Source organism: Papaver somniferum, chromosome 2 (assembly GCF_003573695.1).
Source record: "Papaver somniferum cultivar HN1 chromosome 2, ASM357369v1, whole genome shotgun sequence".
Taxonomy (NCBI): domain Eukaryota; kingdom Viridiplantae; phylum Streptophyta; class Magnoliopsida; order Ranunculales; family Papaveraceae; genus Papaver; species Papaver somniferum.
Genome location: NC_039359.1, coordinates 33628784 through 33649753, shown reverse-complemented (window position 1 = coordinate 33649753; position 20970 = coordinate 33628784). Strand labels below are relative to the sequence as shown.

The 20970-nt window shown below is 38.3% G+C and overlaps 2 protein-coding genes across 2 annotated transcripts; both read right to left on the bottom strand.

Annotated features, from left to right (window-relative positions):
* Nucleotides 1–5898: 5898 nt before the first annotated feature.
* Nucleotides 5899–10334, bottom strand: LOC113350824. Its single transcript, XM_026594936.1, has 9 exons — nucleotides 10278–10334; nucleotides 9754–9870; nucleotides 9397–9657; nucleotides 8886–9194; nucleotides 7739–8513; nucleotides 7482–7540; nucleotides 6871–7353; nucleotides 6250–6288; nucleotides 5899–6149 (listed from the first exon to the last, which is right to left on the bottom strand). Exons 1-9 carry the CDS (start codon nucleotides 10332–10334, stop codon nucleotides 5967–5969), a joined length of 2283 nt encoding a protein of 760 aa, XP_026450721.1. The 3' UTR covers nucleotides 5899–5966.
* Nucleotides 10335–11744: 1410 nt separating this feature from the next.
* LOC113350823 lies at nucleotides 11745–17256 on the bottom strand. Its single transcript, XM_026594935.1, has 8 exons — nucleotides 16732–17256; nucleotides 15871–16273; nucleotides 15710–15781; nucleotides 15550–15612; nucleotides 14623–14835; nucleotides 13870–14448; nucleotides 12658–13410; nucleotides 11745–12164 (listed from the first exon to the last, which is right to left on the bottom strand). Exons 1-8 carry the CDS (start codon nucleotides 17133–17135, stop codon nucleotides 11745–11747), a joined length of 2907 nt encoding a protein of 968 aa, XP_026450720.1. The 5' UTR covers nucleotides 17136–17256.
* Nucleotides 17257–20970: the final 3714 nt, after the last annotated feature.

Genomic DNA, 20970 nt, shown 5'->3' with positions numbered 1-20970 from the left:
CCTAGTCCAGATTTGAACACCACACTGTATTAAGCCGCCACGGACACTAGCTTACTCCAAGTTAACTTCGGAATGGAATGTAGTTGATCCCTAACCAATATCACGCTGATCAAGGTACAGTCGCGTTTCTTACGCCTCTAGAACCACGTCGGATTCTACGCACTTGATTCCCTTAGCTGATCTCACCCACAACTAAGAGTTTCTACGACCCAAATTCGAAGACTTGATAAACCAATCTGTCTCACACAGAAAAGTATATTGGATAGATAAATAATTCTCCCACAGATATACCTATGAGTTTTATTCCATTTTTTGATAAATCAAGGTAAACAGGAACCAATTGATAAATCGGACTTATATTCTCGAAGAACAGCCTTGTAAAATCAATCACCTCACAGTAATCTCAATCGTATAGTAGCGAAACGAGATATTGTGGAATCACAAACGATGAGACGAAGATGTTTGTGACTAATTTTTATCTTGCCTATCGGAGATTAAATCTCGAGCAAATCTTAGAGAAGATAGTGCTCTATCACGATGGAAAACATCAAGATCAGAACACACAACTACAGAGAAAATAGTTCGGTCTGGCTTCACAATCCCAATGAAGTCTTCAAGTCTTTAACCTACAGGGTTTTCGAAAAACCTAAGGTTAAAGGAGAATCGACTCTAGTCGCAACTAATATCACACAGGAGGTGTGGGGATTAGGTTTCCCAGTTGCTAGAGTTCTCCCTTATATAGTCTTCAAATCATGGTTTGTAATTAATGCTACCTTGGTAACAAAGCATTCAATATTGACCATTATATGAAAAACTTGATTAGACTCAAGCTAATATCTTTCAACCGTTATATCGAACTTAGCTTGTTACACACAAATAAAAAGTGACTTCATTTAGATATGAGTAACTGTACCTATACGTGTATAACTTTGTTGGCTCAACAATAGTTAACCGAAGTTAGCCATATGAACATTTTCATATCAACCATATTCATCTTAACCATAACTAGTTCAAATGAATCAAATGAAACTAGTTTTGGAGTTGTTCAATTGTTTATATCATCATAAAAGTATACAAGACATAATTGAAGCAAAATCGATTTTGATTCACTCGAATCAATTCATGAACATTATAGCCACGGTTTGCAAAAGATTGCATTCCTTATTATATAAATTTACTAGTTCATGAACAAATCGATTTTAGAACATAAACTACTCAAGTATGCAAACGCGTACGCATACCTAAGTGGCCGGACTAAGTTTGGGTTCGCCAGTATGCGAACGGATACGCATACCTTCCAAACTCAGTTGAATTTCCGGAACTTGAAACTCACGCCATTATGCATGCCGGTACGCATACTAAGTTCCCGTATTTTCATTAACCAATCAGTACGCATACGGGTATGCATACTATGGTTCCCAGACTTGGAATATCATGCAACAGTTTAGCATACAAGTAAACATATTGTGTTATATCCAATCATGATTAATTGTTCTAAACTCCCATTTCAATCATTGAAACATTATTAGAAGACGACAATAGCTGTCTCACACAAATTATTAGCTTCAAAGAAATTTTCAAGTGATTGAATGATCAATACGAAACATTCCGAGTCTACATCAAATGACTGTCTCACACAAATCATGTAAGATGTTACAAGGCGATTTTCACATGATCATCTTTTGACTTTCGTCAAGAATATAAGATGAACTTGGTTAAAGCGAAAGCTTACCAACACATATTTCGAGAAATATGTAAGCGAGTTAAACTCGGCTCGAAATATCAAATGTGTATAATTGAAGTCTATATAGCTATACGACTTTTATTCTCAAATAGGAGATAGAGTAGATAGACTTTTGAGTGATAGATGAGTTCAAGTCTCCACATACCTTTTGTTGATGAAGTTCCACAAGCTCCCCTTAGTAGTTCTTCGTCTTCAATCGATGAACACCGTGAAGTCTAATGCTCAACTACACTTACTATCCTAATCCGAGACTTAGCTATAAGTAGACTAGAAATCAAGAATTATAGTTTTGGCAACTAAACTTGACAAAGAAGCTTGAGATAGAAACGCTTGCGAGTTCGACCGAGCACTGCTCTAACACGGTTTATAGCGTGCGGCGTGTAACATGCCCATTATGAGAAAGTGTCAAGAAAGGCGGACAGTTGATATAAGTAGAGGAGTAGTGGATGTAAAACCGACCAGTATTCCCTTTACAATAGGGAAATGGTTCTTACCACTTTTACACGATCTCCACCTCTTCACCACTCAACTACTTCCACTTCCTACGAGATCAGGGTGTTCGACTATGACTTAATATAAATAGATTTTCAATCTATTCAATCAAGGATTTACGCAAGTATCCAGAGAATACAAATAACACTCAACTTATATTTTACAAGCAAGTTTCATATTCTGATACAAGTCATAAAACAACCACACTTTATAGAGCATGTCTCTCTGATCTCAACACCTTCTCTGATTCCCTCCCTAAGATCAACCCTTCTCATTCATTTTCTGACTGAAGCAAGATTGGAACGGTCGTTCCTTGGTTTAGGCAAGAATTGTACAGATTGATCTCTCGAATCTAAAATACTCATGTGCAGTACATTGTTTAGGGTCTAGACTCGTTTCTCATCAAACTACCCACTTTTAGTCTTTTCTACAGAATCAGTTTTTCCCTACTACAAATTGGCGACCACATTGGGAGATTAATCTCTCGGTTTCAAAATCAATTCCCAAAACTTTTTAATTTCCCAATTTCATAAAATGGTCGGTCTTAGGTTAGGTTGTCTACCAACCCTAATCTCAAAATCAACAATGGTGGTATTCCTGATACCACTGCTACTTTCTCCAACGTTGGTACTTCAGGTATCAATTCTTATATCAACAATGACGCCAATACCAACAATGTAGGTGATACCCCTTCCAGCACTGAGGTCAACACTGGAACCTGATGCTCTCAATTCACCTCCCTATGGCCACGATGATGAAGAAGCTAGAAACAATCTCTACCATAGCCGATCTTATGCAAAAGACACTTTTTAAGAATCAAGGAGGTATAGTCACCACAGTTACTCAATTTTTTCAATCCTATGACCGAGCAATGCCAGAAAGATCAAGCCATAATGCTTCAACAATCAACTTATGATCCTGGAACCTTCAAAGCTCTTATTCCGCGTATCGTTGATCGTTTTTCATCAAAGGATAACCAAGCAATACAACCTTCAACCTTCTGTAAGCAGTTTCACTGAAAAACAAAAGGAAAGCCATCGTCTCAGAGATGCAATATCCTGCGCGTCCAAACCCGCCAGCTTCAACTCCATTACCACAGGCGCGACTACCGCAATGAGAAAACCACGTCTAAGCTACACCATATTTGGCTCGACGGAAACAACGTCAACAAGATAGGCGCTTTCAAAATTTCCTCTCTCATGGAAGAAGTAGTTGAATTGCTGGAGGAGATTGCACCTGGGGACTGAAGGGGTACACAGGGACTCTCTCTATGTCTGGAGCTTCATCATATACATATCAATTAAGTCGTTCGCATATAAGAACTTCCCTACTTCTCAAAGGCACGATGCAAAGGTATCCTCATCTCTTTTAATTGTGTTATGTCAAGAGTAAAATGATTTTCCAAATGGAAATAGAATACAACTTGAACCTGCTCAGATGGTAAAAGTAGCAACAAAACGTGTGACTGGGGACTTATAACCACTACTTGTCTCAAAGATACTGAATTTAGTAAGGAGCTAGTCGATCCACATTGTTGTCACTATGATTTTGTCAAGACTCTATTCAACTGAGAAGTTCATTCATCATGTCTACAACCATGCAATCTACTCCGCTCAGGCGACGTCAATCTGCTTCCAAAGACATGTTTTGCAGAAGTTGAGGTTCTAAGTATCATTAAAAACAAGGAAGCTACAACTATCTCCAACCTAAATACTTATGATGATGCGAGCCTCGAGACTTATTTTGTAAGAGCTACTCTCACCACTTTATGAAACGAAAGAGGCCTCATGTTTCACATCAACAAGTTGCACCAGACTTCAACTCTTAGATCTTCTCCTAAAGGATTCATTGGAAGCCACCAAAAGGAGAACATCAACCTTTTAGATGATGTAAATCTTCTTAGAGATGCAATACACCTATCGACCTTCGCCAAAAACGATAAGGAGGATACCTTCCTCTATTTTGTTCTTAAGGTGTCAGACTTGGTGGAATTTTTTGTGTCTTTGCTTGATTGTTTTACAACCAAATTTTTATGTTGTCACTTATGATTCTATAATTGGTGCCTTCGGAAGATTTGCTACGATTGATGAGTTTGATCTTTCAAGACCCGAACTATCAAATTATCTTGATCTCAACTGTGTTTCAGAGACTAATGGATACAATATAAGTGGTTTTAGCCAAGTTAATACTGGCGGAAAAAAGTTCAATGACATTTTTAATACGATAATCTTTGCATTGCCTGCTGCTACATTATTTATTGGGATATTACGGGATAACACAATTGAAACAAGACGTTACGTCGAAAATAAAAGACTTGGTTGGCGGATTTTGTTCCAAAACAGAAATGTAGATACTGAACTCAACGGGCTACCTAAACTCTTGGATCAGCCGAAGGATGAATCATTTGAATGCACATTCAAAAGTGTAATTCAGAATTTAAGAGATACATATGTTGTACTAGTGGTGGTCGCTGCTGGCGTGCTTTACACTACCACCACTAATGACGTGAATTTTGTGTTTGATTGAAGGGAATTTAAAAACATAACTCATGATGCTTTGAGCAACATTTCTTGGCTATTTCGGTTTATTATCTCTAGAGCTATGACTTTTGTGTTTGATCGTGGTAAGTCGTTGAACATGGAATCTACACGTTCTATGAAGGAAACAAACTTTTGTTCCGTGATGATAACTCGACGAGTTTTCTCAAGAAGGATGGACTGATGTAAGACATCTAACACATATTTAGAATTATTATTATTTTCTTGTTTAGTATTTCCTTTATTTAGAATCCTAGTATATTAGGTATCTAGTAGAATTCTATATATAAACAGGCATAGAGATTATCTCTAGATGTAATCTTTTATCAAATACATTATTATCAATCTTATTATTATTCGTTTAATACGAATTCTCTTTTATATTTTCTTTCTCTTGATTAATATCGTCTATTCGCATCTCTTTCTTCTTTTCCCATCCGTAGCAATCTTCGAATTACATTCTTCCTTTATCGTTCTAGCATCCATAAGTGGGTTTGAATTTTAGAAGCCTGGAAAGCAATAGGGGAACCCCAGGTATTTTTCTCCTATCCAGGATATTTGATAGCTGATGCATAAAATGTTCAGGTAACTTTTTACTAAACAAGAAGCCAAACTCACTCGATCTACTTCCATCTAGAGACTAAACAAATACAAGGAATTCGATCATCAACCAATTTTGATTTGAGACAGAAAATCTGTTTGAGTTTACTGTAAAACAAATTGTGTCGAATTTAATTTGGTTTTATGCATGCTTTAGAGTGCCAAGTTTTCGCTAACATTTAATTCTATTTACTTTCATCAAATACCAAACTGGAAACCCCTAGGAAGAAAAAACAACTTCACTCACTTCTCTGCAAGGGAGGAAAGTCACGACTATCCAAGCCTTCATAAGATGTAAAAGTTAGTCTTAAAGCCCGACTCTCCTTCGTTGATATCTAAAGAATGGGGTGCACTTTTTCTCCTTAAGCATACTACAAGGTTGACCTTCTCATGTATAAGTACAACATTACGAAGCAGAGTTCCAGTTGTGCAACTTACACTTAACCAGCAACTATTCGAAGCAGCGAGTTTTAATCATGATGCACAAGAACAAAAGATTTTACGAAACTATGATGGCACCGAAACTAATATGAACAGCCGAAAGATTCTTTTTGATTAGAAACATAAATTCAGATACATGGAAAGAGCATTTCCTATAAGAGGGAGGAACTCATGAGATTTGCAAAGTAATGCTCTCTATATATGGACTCCGATTTCTTGAAACTCTTACAGAAGAGGCTCAGTAATCCAGGAGGCCCAGCCGAAGTAGTTTGGTACATTTTCTTCACAATAAGGTGGTTATCAAGAACCATCAGCCCCAACAGCTTTCTACAGTTCTGTCAATGATTTCAAAGTCAAGTACGTGTGTTAGTTTTTGGTTATATACCAGGAGTCGAAGGCAGAAAGGCGAATAAATCTCATGTATATATAACATACCTGAGGATTCAATGTGTTCATCTGCTGGATAACGTCATACTGCCACAATTATAAAGCAAACATTAAAATCCAACCGCCAACTAATACTAAATTTACCATCCATCCTTCTAAAAAAGAAGCCCCACTCTCCTTGACCAAGACAACCACACAGTGTGATGGTGGCATTAAATTTGTAATTTCAACAGAATCCAACAAAGGATTTTCTTAAGTTATATGTTGGCAAAATTGCAGAATATTGAAATGTTGCAGGCCCTGCAGAACAACAAACAGCAAAATACTACAAAAAAACTCCTTATTTAACTAGGTAATCCTAAAATCTGATTTAAATAAAAGCTAAGGCTAACTATGATGTTAACTAAGAGAGCAGAGTAATAAGAACCAAAGAAGAAAAGTAAACCGTGCTTGATTTATTGTATCTAAATTCTACATGGAAGTAAAATATTTATTACTGTAAACTTTATCAATCAAAAAAAAATCTACTGAAGACTTTTACCATCTATCTGAATTAACATGCATAAGAAACTATATGCATAGATAATTACAACAGTGAGTGACGAGCAGCCTAATTAATCTGGTTCTGTGTTTTGGTAAATATTGAATTAAATATGACACATTACATACCTCTAGAATACCAGGATTTTGCATCACTATTCCAAGGACCCGCCGTATAAGTCCCTTGTAGACAATATGGTTAGTTGTTCCATCACCATTTATCCATGGCAATATGGGTCTAAATGAATGAGAATCACTCGAAGTCATTGTGCATTCGGTATTTTCTGTCTGCTGTTCTGAAGAAACAACTCTGACCTGCGCAGAATCTTGAAATGTAACATTTACTTCATGAGGTTGACGTTCAACCGAGAGTTGATAAACGTCTTCGGGTAGATTGAGCATAGTTACTTTATGCACAACATCAGACTCCATGTTAGTAACATCCTTTTCCCAATATTTTTGGGAGGTTGCCAAACAATTGTCATTACTTATCCGTGGACGCTTCCTGTGTGGGGAAGACTTTATGTTCTCATAACGACCATCAGCAGAGGATAAAAAGTACTTTGAACGGAATGAAGTATCAACAACATGAACATCGTCGTATCCGTTGACCTGTATTATACCGCTTGGTCAACTTCATTTGGTCTACATAAGCAAATTGGAAGCATGCTTTTTTCTTTCCTTTTTTTGGCACTCATGAGATATACTTTCAAATAGCTGTAAGCAACATAGGATCTTACCCTCATAGCTGATCCAAATACTTGAAGCACGTCTACAACAAGTTCAGCCATCTTTTCCCCTGGAAAATGAAGATATTATTGATCCGCATGTCAATAATTTCCTCATAAACAAAGAATGAAACATAATATTTAAATTTGTACTTAAGTAATTTTTGTCACCAATACCTGAGCGGGTGAGCCTATACCCAGGTCAACTATTATCACCAACCTAGTAAGTAAAAATAAGATTAAACTGCCCAAAGAGATAAAGGAAATACCCCTAATAGCTGCAACTTTGGAAATTTCCAGCATGCTCAACCCTTGGTCACCAGATTTAAGAATAGCAGAATGAAGATTCTGGAAGATTTCAGGAAATAAAGGTCCCGCTCGATCCTCATCAGAAAGATTGGACATCAAATATTCACCATAATCAGCCATAGCTTTCCATGGGGATTCATCGACTGTCACTGATGATGCAGCCGAATCGCCAACATCATTTTGTGAATTTAGCTTCGCGGAAATAAAAGAGACATCGCCACCAATACCCGTTGCCGTACAAAAGGATTGGTCATTTTCATCGACCCGAGATGAACATGTGCGAGTTTTTTCATCATTGGAAACTTTCCCGCAGTCAATTCTCGGAATTACTGCACGGATTAAGGATACATTTATACCAGGAAAACCTTTCTCTCTGCGGGTGCTACATTCCCCCTCAGCAGGCTTTTTAGCTTGATCATTGTTACATATCTCATCCTCATAAGTTTTTCTTTTAGAGTTTCTCTTCTCCTCAACATCTCCAACACCTTCCTCCGGCAAGCGTGGTGAAATGCACAGCTCTCCTGAAGAAACTAAAGCTAACAATTGGAAAATATCACCACACTGTAAATCAGCATTAAGATGAATCCCCTCTTCCATCAGACTTTTTTCTCTTTCACTCAGCCAACTAGCAAATTTAGAAGCCCTCTTTCCAGTGTTCACTGGAAATGGAGAAGATGAAACACTGTGCATAAATTGTTGAGATAGCACAAAGGGCTGACTGCCATTTCCACCCACCTGTACATTAACTTCCAATGAGAATTTATATCATACTGATACAGCTTTAACTAATCTCACACAAACATGCCTAGTTAGAGGTTCTGAATCAATTTTACAAACAACTCACATTCCCTGGATGGACATCGTCATATATGGTGTACGTTTGCAAACTCCAATAGTTTCCAGAACTAAATCCGTGTCCTTTCAACTATGTTATATTATATCCTCAAAATATAAAGTCTACTTTAACCTTATATACAATGGATAACCGGGTAAGCAGTGACGTTAAATTATGTCAATTTTCTTATCCAAGATTGTTAATAATGATATTCCTGAACTGCTAACATTCAGTGACATGAAATTAAAGTTCTAACCGTGTGTCGAAATTACCATGAATTTCTTCTGTCTGAGGTAATTAAAAGCTGCAAATAGGTCATGCTCAGAATAACGACGCAGAGTCTCTGCCAGCAAAGTGGGCACCTCAGGGGCAGTTGATATGCTCAAAAATACAAGCTTAAGGAGTTCTACAGCATTAGCAACTGCCAAGGATTCGTATGCCCTTCTGCTAACACTGATTCCTTCATTAAGAAGCTTCAGGAACTTTCCAGGCAGGCGATGGCACTTAGTTCTTTTTTGTCGTTTTCCTCCATAAACCTGCATGTCCTCCCCACTAGCGGTGGTTGGCTGCTCTTGGAAATCCTGATAATAAAAATAAAGGAGTTGCTTTCAAATACAAATGAATCTGTTCTCAAATGCAAGCCTCTTCTCAAGTCCAACTCAACTCTGACCAACTCAAAATTGGGTATGATCAGCAATTCGGCAGAATTTTAAGGCAAAAAAGTAAAGAACAATAATAACTTCACCATGTGTCTAACAGATGAACGGGAAAGGTTAGACTTACACGAGCTTGAGATTCCAAATGTCTTTCAGGTGAAGTTCCAGCTCGCTTACCACCTTCTGCCTTCGCCACCCGTAAGCAACAAAGCACCTCGTCAAGAGCCCTTCTTACTTTTTGATCCTCAAAATCATCCCACATTTGGTCCTCGAAATCTGACTCCAGATTTCTTTCAAGACAGTCAGAGAAATTGCCAGTGGCACACTTTTTTCTTGAAGAATCCTGAAAAGTATTCCCAGAACCATTGTTAAACTGGAGTTCCTTCTCCTAGATTTTAGCAGATGGTTGACATATCGAAAACCGAGCAGGTTACATAGGCCTCATTATCGCAGTTCTAAATTCTGGAATTTTTTTCAGGGATGCCATTCTTCTCTGCAGGCTTCCGGAGTGCAGGAAGGTCAGGTAGAGTGGCCCAAAAAGTGCGTATAAAATTGTGGCCCCAAGTTCTGCATGGTATCTTAGTACTGAATCACCAGTTGCCTGAAAGAAAGAAAATTGGTTGTATTCAAATGTAAAACTACAAATTATATTTGATTACTTCAAGGTAAAGTAAGCCTAATTTTTCTAGTTTCAGAAACCTATGTATTAGAGCAATTCATCAGTTCTTTTTAGCTATAATTCGCGTGCCTTAGCATTGAAAGATTTTAACAAACATCCACCTACGGCTAAGTAAACCCGTGATAACTATAACCAAACTAATTTTCTAACACAAAAGATACCATGAAAGGTTGGCCACGGTCTTGGTGGTAGGTCTACCCCTTTTGAAAGTTCACACCAGCTACAATTCTATTAAGCCCTGGATCTTTTTATAAAAGGTCTCAAGATTGAGTTACCTATCTGACGCCTCAGTCACACAAATTTTGAGTGACGAGTTGTTTTGGGCACACTGGCAAAATCACAATTGTCATCTTGGTCCTCCCCATTTGTTCCCAGTTCTTCTCCATCTTCTGCTTGTATTTCCCTTCGCCTTCTTGATTATGAACGTTGTGGTCTTCAAGATCAGTCGTAATGGAATTTTCTTCTTCTGTATCCTCGCAATACTTCAGATAATGGGCTTTTTAACATACTGATTCTCGATTTACGATTTTCTATGTTTCGATGACTTCGTTTTGGATCTTTTCTTCCTTTTCCGAGATCTGCATTTACTTGTTTTGGTTGAGAATCCAGCTTGTGATTATCGAAATCTGTTTGGAATCTATGAAGACGTGACTGTTTTATCATTAGAGACCCGAAGCACCTGCAGGCCAGAGCATTAAACTAAAATTAGAATGCTAAAGTTTGTCTTCCCTTCACAAATGGAAAAATAAAAAACACTTGGATCGCCACAGAGCATTAAACTATTGAAGAGCTTCAGTGATAGGTTCAGATTTCTCTCCCAAAATGTCTCCTTCATTCTTTACCTTTATGGACATTAGTGGTGGGTGCTATATGAAACTCTGAGAATTCAATTTGAAGTAGAAAGTCCTTTGGAAGCGGTTTGGTAATGGGCAAAAACATCCGATATGAAGATTAGATAATGAACAGGCCAAGATCAAAATACTAACCTGTTCTAGGGTGAGATTTAAATCCCTGGCAATCTGTACACAGTCCTTGAAAGAAATCTTATTTGCTAGGTTTCTTATTAATTACACGTTGAGCAGCACAGTGCAGCTGCTCAGCTGTCATAACCCGAACGGAAGCCATGATCGATAAAGACACCTGAACAGAGAGCCTTCTCATTTTCGCATCAAGGGAACAGGAACCATACTGATCGATTATAACAAAAAGAAACACAAGGTGTCCAAGAAAAGTGGTAAGAAAACTACGTTACAAGGATGTAAACTTGTTTCTCAACAGTATAATATAAAAAAAGCCAATGATAAGTAGAGGAAGCTGTAATGCATAGAATCAAAGGTAGCTTAATAATTCAAGAACGGTAGGGGTAGCAGTAGCTGGACTACAACATGGAAATGTCGGTTTGTAATAGTATTCTGAACAAAACGTTTTACAGTCGAAATTCTCAGCAACTGCTACAAACAGACAACACATAAGCCTTCCGCAAACTAAGCAACTAGGGTTACTGTCTCTTGCAGGAGTTAATCAAGTCTGACATCAATACAAAGTTCATTCTGTAGCCAACTTTTGAAATGTTGTGTTTCAAACACAAAAGCTCACCCTCTTCTTTTAACTTCGGAGTGTGAACAAAATTGATTCACTTTAAACTAATACACCGCTTTGGCTTTACATTTACTCTGTCCCTTTATTAAACCCATTAAAGGACTCATCTGAATTATCCAATTTTACTCATGGTCACGAGGTGGCACATGCGTGTGTATGCCTGTGTTGTGCTAGTGTTATGCCAGAAATTAAATGTTTCATGCTGTGCTGCACTTCTTTACAGAAGCTAGGCACGCAACAGCACAGAAATTTGAAGGAAAGGAAAGGTAAACATTAAGCAACTTTAAGGTGCGAAAGTTTAGGAAAATCAATGACTTCAGCGTAAAAATATGACAGGTTACCTCATGTACAGCAGAACCAGGGAAAGCATGCACTGCAGCAGAAGGATCAGCAGTGGCGTAACAATACTCCAAAGTTTTCCAATATATATCCACAGCTTCCTTACTTGATAGGATAAAGTCATGTCTGATCCTTGGTCGAAGATCAGAAGAATTGACACCTAGAGATAGTGGAAGTCTTGACGAGGGCTCCTCAATATAAGGTTTAAGCTCCATCGCATAGGTAAGAGTGGTAAGCAGAGCATCTTCTATTTGTCCATCAGTCACTAACCGAATCAGCTACATATGAAAGAGAACATGGTTAGCTCAGTGGATGATACTATGAAAGAGAAAATGGTAATACACCTCAAAACTCTCGGACTTTGGAGGGGATTAATCTGCATCTTCTACCCTACATGCAAGCACATACCCTGGAGGGAGAAATACTGAGCCAAAGGAGTTTTACCGTTGAGTATGGTCCTCTTCATTAAAAGAGGCAACAAAGAAAAACAAAAGCAAATACAGAATAGATGTTGTGAGACTGGGAGGCAGCACACAACTTACTGACAATTAGAAACGCGATAGTTTTAGCAAATCCTTTTGGAAATTCGAATTTTCTACACAGAATGAAATTCCTCCTCAGATTTTTGTCAAACAAAAAGCAGCAATTTAAGTTCCTACAATATGCTACTGTAAACGTTTTTGAGCCGTTCCATCCTGCATTACATATGTAGTTTGTTTAACCATTGCGTATATATTCTCATTTGAAGCTTATGATCTGCTGATGCTATACCTTGAGTCGTCGTAATACATCAACAATCCATGAGAGTCGTCCAGTAGCCCGAGTGTCCATCAAAGACTTGTAATCCTGCACAGGAAGATCAGAGAGACACAGACCACGTTTGCAACTCTCAATCATATCCTCAAACTTTAGTGCGGATCCAACAACTTGAAGAAAAAGCTCGAGTGGCATTGCCTTTATAGCCAAATCCAGTGCAAACAATTTGCAAGTGCTATGAGGGTTCTTCAGGTCATAACCATGTCTCCCAGAGGACAAAGCATCATCCCAATCAGATGAACAACTTAAATAACTCCACAGAAAGTTGTGTAGCAACTTAGCGCGAACCATTTTTGCAAGAACAAACCCATTAGAACGCATTGCTTCAGCTTTAACAGCTTGGGAGTCTGACATATCATTGCTGATAATCCTATTAATACCAGTCAGTACAGGAACTGATTTTTCATTCTTTATACGAGCTAAGCCTTGGCCACGACTTAACATGTCAAAAGATCTTAATCTTTCATGAACTTGACCCAAAAGTTCAGGAGTTAATTGAACAGACTTGTGCAATACCACCTCTGTCGTTCGGCTACGACCACAATTAGTAACAACAGGAACACTTACATGAATGCATTTGCAGTGCCCTTCATTCTGAAGTTTATTTAAAGCACGTGTCACGGTTTTCTTAGCCAGAGTTGTGGGTTTGTCCTTCTCAAGGCTCTCCAGCCACTTATAAAGCTCGACTGATAGAATGAACTTTTCCTCCTGCAGAATGAGCAAAAAAAACAAAAACCTAAATATTTTTTAACTAGAAGAGGGAAAGTGTGCAACCTTCATGCATAAAGGAGGACAATGATCCAACGACTGATACAAAGTTCATCAGTCAAAAGTTTACATACCATGTAAATCGCCATATCTCAGATTCGATCCCATTCTAAACTTCTAACCCCTTAGATCTTGCCTTAACATACATGCAATATCGTGGTGTTTATTGTTCGTTTAGGAAAATCTTTGGATGGGGTCAGGAGCTTCGGAATGGATTTCCCTGAGATGACGATTTAGATGGTGAAGAACATCAGCACTAGTACTCAGCCCTTGGATCATCTCCCACAAAATTGGATTTGCAGTGGTAGTATTCAAAAAGTTGAGGGGGTACGGGATCGAGGTGAGGTAAAAAAAAAGTAGCACAATCAGATAAAAGATGCAAGTAGAGACTATAAAGACCTGGATCCGTTCGAGTAGCCTTTGCTCCCTCTGGGAACTAGTAGGGGTCAGCATAAGACACGGGTATTTTTGATATGATCGAGCCTTGGAATGGTTTGAGGAAGGAGGTGTTTCTGATGGAACAATACTTAACTCATTTTGCACTAAATCAAGTTCTGCATTCCCACTCAAACTAGCTAAATCATGCGGATGACTTCCACTGATAATCATCTGTTTATTCTCAGTTTTTGCAACAGGGCTACAGAAAGCTTCTCTTCCTTTTTGTTCACTTTCCACTTTCTCAAGGGCTGACTCATCGTTGGTGGTCAAAGAATCCAACTGCAGCATGTCCTCATCTGACTTATCATGAAGATCCAGATCCTTTTTGCTTTGCGAGGATGGCTCAACTACATTGACAACATCTGTCGGTTTACTAGGGAGAGTGGACAAGGAACTACCAGTGAAGTTTCCAGATGTCCAAACTCGATAGAGCATGGACCTATTGTGGCTCTCGGATTGCAGGTGACACCCAAACCTTGAGAACATGTTGAGAAGACGAGTATAATATTTCTTATTACTAAGCCCAAGTCGCTTCAAGATCTGTTGAGATGGATGCAACAACAATAATACAAAAGATTTAGCAATATGATAAGGGGAAAAAAACTAGAGGGACAGCAGGAAAAATAAATGTACATGTATATATGGAGGGAGAAAACCTCATTGAACAAGAATAACAAAATTTAATAAACTCGATTAACAAAGATAACCACATACCTCATTAACCGTTATACCCTTTGTTCCTTCGGCAGCAATCATATCATATATTTGATGCTCGATCGGAAGCTCAAAAATCTGTGCGCTGACTTGGCCTCTATTTCCACATTTTAGTTGTTGGTCTGAGTTAAAATCATCAGCTCCGCCTATAGCATGTTTTGGCTCAAATTGCTTGGAATTAAAACTTTTCAATAACCGCATACAGCTGACAATCTGCCGAAGGTGGAAAGACATTATATTTTACAGCTACCTCTTTTTTTTTCGTTCGTTTTGGGAAGTTGAAGCATACAGATAGAAAGTGAGAATCATGAGATAAACAAAGGGAAATCCTGGCTTGCTGTCTACTTCTACTCGTCGACTTCAGGTCAGGAAATAAACCAAGAAACGCAAATCGGAAGAAAAAGAAATGGGAGACCTCTAAAGAGACGAGAATTTAAGGACACCATAAATGCATTGCTCTAATGAGTGCTAATAATGTACTTAATCTATGATTAAGCTGTGCAAAAGCAAAAGGTCATTCTGAAACAAACATCCAAGAATACTAAGGAGGTGTTTTTGTTTTTTGCTGAGATAAAATGGTAGTAATTTTGTTTTGACAATCTCTATAGTGCTATTCTTCTATAAGAAAACAGCTTTGAGCTCAGTGGAGAAGAATTAAACCTGACGAGTATATCCTAATTCCATTTATTTATTTATTTGGTATTACAGACACAGCTGTGATGATGATCCAACCAGACCAGCATCTGCCATGGCTTTTATAAGGAGATAAAGAGAAAGAGACGGAGACAGAGAGAGTTTTCCATCTGTTGCTTGCTGTTTTGTGATCTCCTAATCACCACTGAAAACAATCTCACATACAACAGATAATGGATTCAAGTAGGCTGTACACTGTGCTCATTAACTGCCAAAGCATGGATAGTAGCTCACCTTCCTGTTCACTTCTGCATTGAACTCTTCGACAAGACCAGCATCTTTCAATCGGTTGCAGATCTGTAGACGCATTTCACTGTGAGCAATAAAGTAAAAACAAGCAGAAAGAACATCAGAACACCTCGAAGTAAAATAAAATTAGACAGTATCAGCTCACATTTCTCCAAGCTCTATGTCCGGGAGTCTTCCGATAACCAAGAGCCTGTTTAATATCTGAGACAACCAGTACCTGTATAAAAGAATACTATGAAAGTGAATCAGCATAATTCTTGAGTTGAGGTTTTAGAGAAGGTTCAAATACCTCTAATCTTTACTGACCTTCCCATCGGCTACTTCAAGTTTATCACAGACAGCTTCCAAGGCTGGTAGAAAATCCATTACAAGAACATCTTCTTTGGCATGATCTCCTACAGTGGCATCCTCATTTGAAGTACTTCCTTCCGCAGGCTTTGGACTCTCCATTGCATCTCCTTTCATGATCTCGAGTTTTTGTTGAGAACTTAAATGCTTTGCATAACGATATAAATGAATCAAGTTGGTGTGGACAATGGAAGTGTTATTTGAGACACTTTCTCCCTCCACTACAGATTCTTTTGTCCTTACCGTAGTTGATTGCCTAACAACCAACCCCTGGCATTCTAAGTTCCTCACTACATAGAAAATGTTATTTCCTTTCATGCCAAATTCCTTAGCAAGTTGACTTTGTGTTACTCCAGCACTTCTGCAAACACAATTTGTGAAAATCAACAATGAGATGACTGATGAGCTAGCTTCCCTATTACTAGACAAACTGAAAACAACTTGATCATAAAAATTCGGTGTAACATAGTTACTATATTGTTGTTTCTAAGGATCAGCTCAGAACTATTCGCGTTAATATGTTGTAGACCCCAGATGCCAGGTTTCTACACTTAATTGTAGTCACCAGATGGTAATTGGCCAACATAGGAGACCCTCTTGTGGTGGCTAATACCTATCAGCCACAGAATAATGTCCCATAGGCAAGAAGTAACCACAATTTCTTCCAATTTCCTCTACTTTGCTCAAATTTCACTACGATTTCTTCCAATTTCACGCACCCACCATGGCAGCCGTTACAAATAATTTTCAAATCAAATATGACAGATTGATAGTTGAACAAGGAAAAAAGAAAAGACAATTAATAGAGTTGAAACAAACCTAGCACGAGCAAGTCTTTCAAGCGCACGTCTTTGAGGAGCAGAAATACCAGCATCGGCAGCTTTAAGATCATAAAGACCAACAAAACTATCTCTAAGATGCTCAGCAGCAACAATTCTCAACCCTAATTTCTCAGCTTCTCCAAAAGAACAAGTTTTTCGAAATGAAGAATCAGAAGTAGATGATGATGATGATGCTTTCTTAGTATTAGTGGAAGATGCTTTGAATTCAAGACCAGGTGTTTTAACAAGTCGATCATAAATTGTGGTCTTCACACTCTCACATAGACTAAGACCAGATGAAGATACAGTATCTTCTAGTGTTGGCCATAAATCTTTGAGGAAAATTCCATTAATGCCTTGTGAACATATCTCTGTTAGAGCTGCTGACACTATTGAATCCATCGTTGTTGACGAAGAAGACCATCAATGGGAATATTGAGATGAGAACTGAAGACCAAAGTGAAGGCAGGGGAAAAGCGGGAGCGGGTAATTTCAGATTATGCCCTAACGGGGGTTGACTCGGTTTTCGTTTTTGTTTTCTTTTCATTTTCGTTTTGCTACGGTGCCTTTATCCCACAAGGCCGCATAACCTTACGGCGCTAAGAGCAAGTCCAGTGGGAAATTTGTCAATTTACCTGTAGGGCTGTGAATGGGTCCGGGTCTTTTGGGGAGCCACTGGACCTGGACCCTCCTTATAAAAGTCTGGTCGGACTCGCATGTGGCTAAGTATTTGTTGCATTTGCAAAGAACTGTTTTAGCGATGGCCTGACTTGGGACGAACGAGCGAATGTCACTTGTAAAAAGAGAAACACCCATGACATCTAGACATGTATTTTTTGCATTCTCCCAGTTGTAGACCAACAAGTCAGTAGGCAACAAAGTGTTGTTCTAACCGAAACTTCGGCCCTGAAACATATGTCCACAAAGACATCTCGGACAAGGTCATGTCTAAATTTAAGCCATACCTCGCTTGCACAATGTAGTGCATGATCCCCATAAATATTCATCTCCCTCTTACAACTAGGACAACGGCTATCTTCAGCAAAAACAGGAATTCCAAGACGATAACTGAGTACACGTCTGAATTGTCTGGGACCAAGTGTTTGATTTAAACCACTTATAGGCACGGCAAGCAAGTAATCTTGAGCATGATTCAATCTGTTACTAAGCCACAGCATACTGTCACGTACAGACATTTCGAACTTGGTGGGAAGCTGTTTTTTCACGGCTTGAAGTATAATACTGCCAAGGAATGCATATGAAAAAGCGGGGGTCTAACAACCTCACCCAATATTTCGGTTAGGCAATCTGTATGGACTACCTCCAATATAATTTTGAGAGTAACAACTAATAAAGCGAGCTCAATCAAGAAATATATCCAATAGTTATATCTATGTTTCTTAATGTAATCAGCAAACCAAACAGATAGAAATCCGTGAGCTTTATTATTATAAGAAACAATTTGGACGGTATCAAAAATCAATATCCAAGTGTCAATCAATTCAATCAACAACCAAAGGTTGGATTCACAATTGATGGAACTTACGCACAACCTGTGATATTTCAACTATATAGAAAATATAATGCGGAAAAGAAATAACACATACACCAGAAGTTTTGTTAACGAGGAAACCGCAAATGCAGAAAAACCCCGGGACCTAGTCCATATTTGAACACCACACTGCATTAAGCCACTACAGACACTAGCCTACTCCAAGTTAACTTCGGACTGGAATGTAATTGAGCCCTAACCAATCTCACACTGATCAAGGTACAATCGCGTTCCTTACGCCTCTGAATCCCAGCAAGACACTGCGCACTTGATTCCCTTAGCTGATCCCACACACAACTAAGAGTTGCTACGACCCAAAGTCGAAGACTTGATAAACCAATCTGTCTCACACATAAAAGTCTATTGAATATATAAATATGTCTCCCGCGAATTACCTATGAGTTTTTTTTCCGTTTTTTGATAAATCAAGGTGAACATGAACCAATTGATACACCGGTCTTATATTCCCGAAGAACGGCCTAGTAATATCAATCACCTCACAATAATCTTAATCGTATGGTAGCGAAACAAGATATTGTGGAATCACAAACGATGAGACGAAGATGTTTGTGACTAATTTTTATCTTGCCTATCAGAGATTAAATCTCGAGAAAATCTTAGAGAAGATGGTACTCAATACGATAGAAAACAGCAAGATCAGAACACGCAACTACAGAGAAAATAGTTGGGTCTGGCTTCACAATCCCAATGAAGTCTTCAAGTCGTTAACCTACAGGGTTTTGTAAAAACCTAAGGTTAAAGGAGAATCGACTCTGGTCGCAACTGGTATCACGCAGGAGGTGTGGGATTAGGTTTCCCAGTTGATAGAGTTCTCCGGTATATAATCTTAAAATCAGGGTTTGCAATCAATGCTACCTTGGTAACAAAGCATTCAATATTCACCTTTAGATGAAAACCTGATTAGACTCAAGATAATATCTTTCAACCGTTAGATCGAACTTAGCCTGTTACACACAAATGAAAAGTGGCTTCATTTAGATATGAGTAACCGTACCTAAACGTGTGCACCTTGTTGGCTCAACAATAGTTAACCGAAGTTAGCCATATGAACACTTTCATATCAATTTTATTCATCTTAACCATAACTAATTCAAATGACTCAAATGAAACTAGTTCTACAGTTGTTCAATTGTTTATATTCTTGTAAAAGTATACAAGACACAGTTGAAGCAAAATCGATTTTGATTCACTCGAAACAATTCATAAACATTATAGCCCCGATTTGCAAAAGATTGCATTCCTTAATATATAAATGTATTAGTTCATAAAAAAGCGGGGGTCTAACAACCACACGCAATATTTCGCTTAGCAATCTGTATGGACTAACTCCAACATACTTTTAAGAGAATCAACTAGACAGCCAGAGTCAATCTTAATAAATTATATCAAAGAGTTATATCTCGCTTTCTCGATTCAATACTTACTCAAGCAAATAGAAATATGCGAGTCTAGATGAATACAAGAGAAATCACTTGAACGGTACCAAAGACCAATGTTCGAGGATCAATCAATTTTTATCAACAACCAAAGGTTGGATTTCCCAATTGATCGATTCAACGCACAACCTGTGATATTTCAATTATATAACAAAATATAATGCGGAAAAGAAATAACACAGACACAAGAAGTTTTGTTAAAGAGGAAACCGCAAATGCAGAAAAACCACGGGACCTAGTCCAGATTGAATACACACTGTATTAAGCCGCTACAGACACTAGCCTACTAAAAACTAACATCGGTCTGGACTGTAGTTGAACCCCAATCAATCTCACACTGATCCAAGGTACAGTTGTGCTCCTTACGTCTCTGATCCCAGTAGGATACTACGCACTTGATTTCCTTAGCTGATCTCACCCACAACTAAGAGTTGCTACGACCCAAAGTCGAAGACTTTAATAAACAAATTTGTATCACACAGAAAAGTCTACGGTAATAGATAAATCTGTCTCCCACAGAAATACCTATGAGTTTTTGTTCCGTCTTTTGATAAATCAAGGTGAACAGGAACCAATTGATAACCCAGACTTATATTCCCGAAGAACAACCTACAATTATCAATCACCTCACAATAATCTTAATCGACTAGAGAAAGAAGATATTTCGGAATCACAAACGATGAAACGAATATGTTTGTGACTTCTTTTATATCTTGCCTATCGGAGAAATCAATCTCAATCCAATCTTACGATTGTACTCAAATACGATAGAAACGGCAAGATCATATCACACAACTACAAGAAAAGTAGTATCGGTCTAGCTTCACAATCCAATGAAGTCTTCAAGTCTTTAACCTACAGGGTCTCGATAGAAACCTAAGGTTAAAGGAGAATCGGCTTTGACTAATACAACTAGTATCACACAAGAGATGTGGGGATTAGGTTTCCTGATAAGGTGTAGAATACATCGTGTTTAATATCTATTGGTTATGCTTTCTTTGTTACTTTTCGTGTGAATTATGTATTTTACGAGTGTTTTTGAGTTATTAGGTACTAAAAGAAGAAGTAATCACCCAATTTGAGCATGAAGGGCAAAAATGTTACTTCTAGGGAAAACACTATCAGGAGCCGACCTAAGGTTTAAGGGACGACTCTTTTGGAGGAGTATTAAACACATATCACCGGAGGTTAAGGGGGATGCCAGCTGGGTGGTTCTTATACAGTTGGG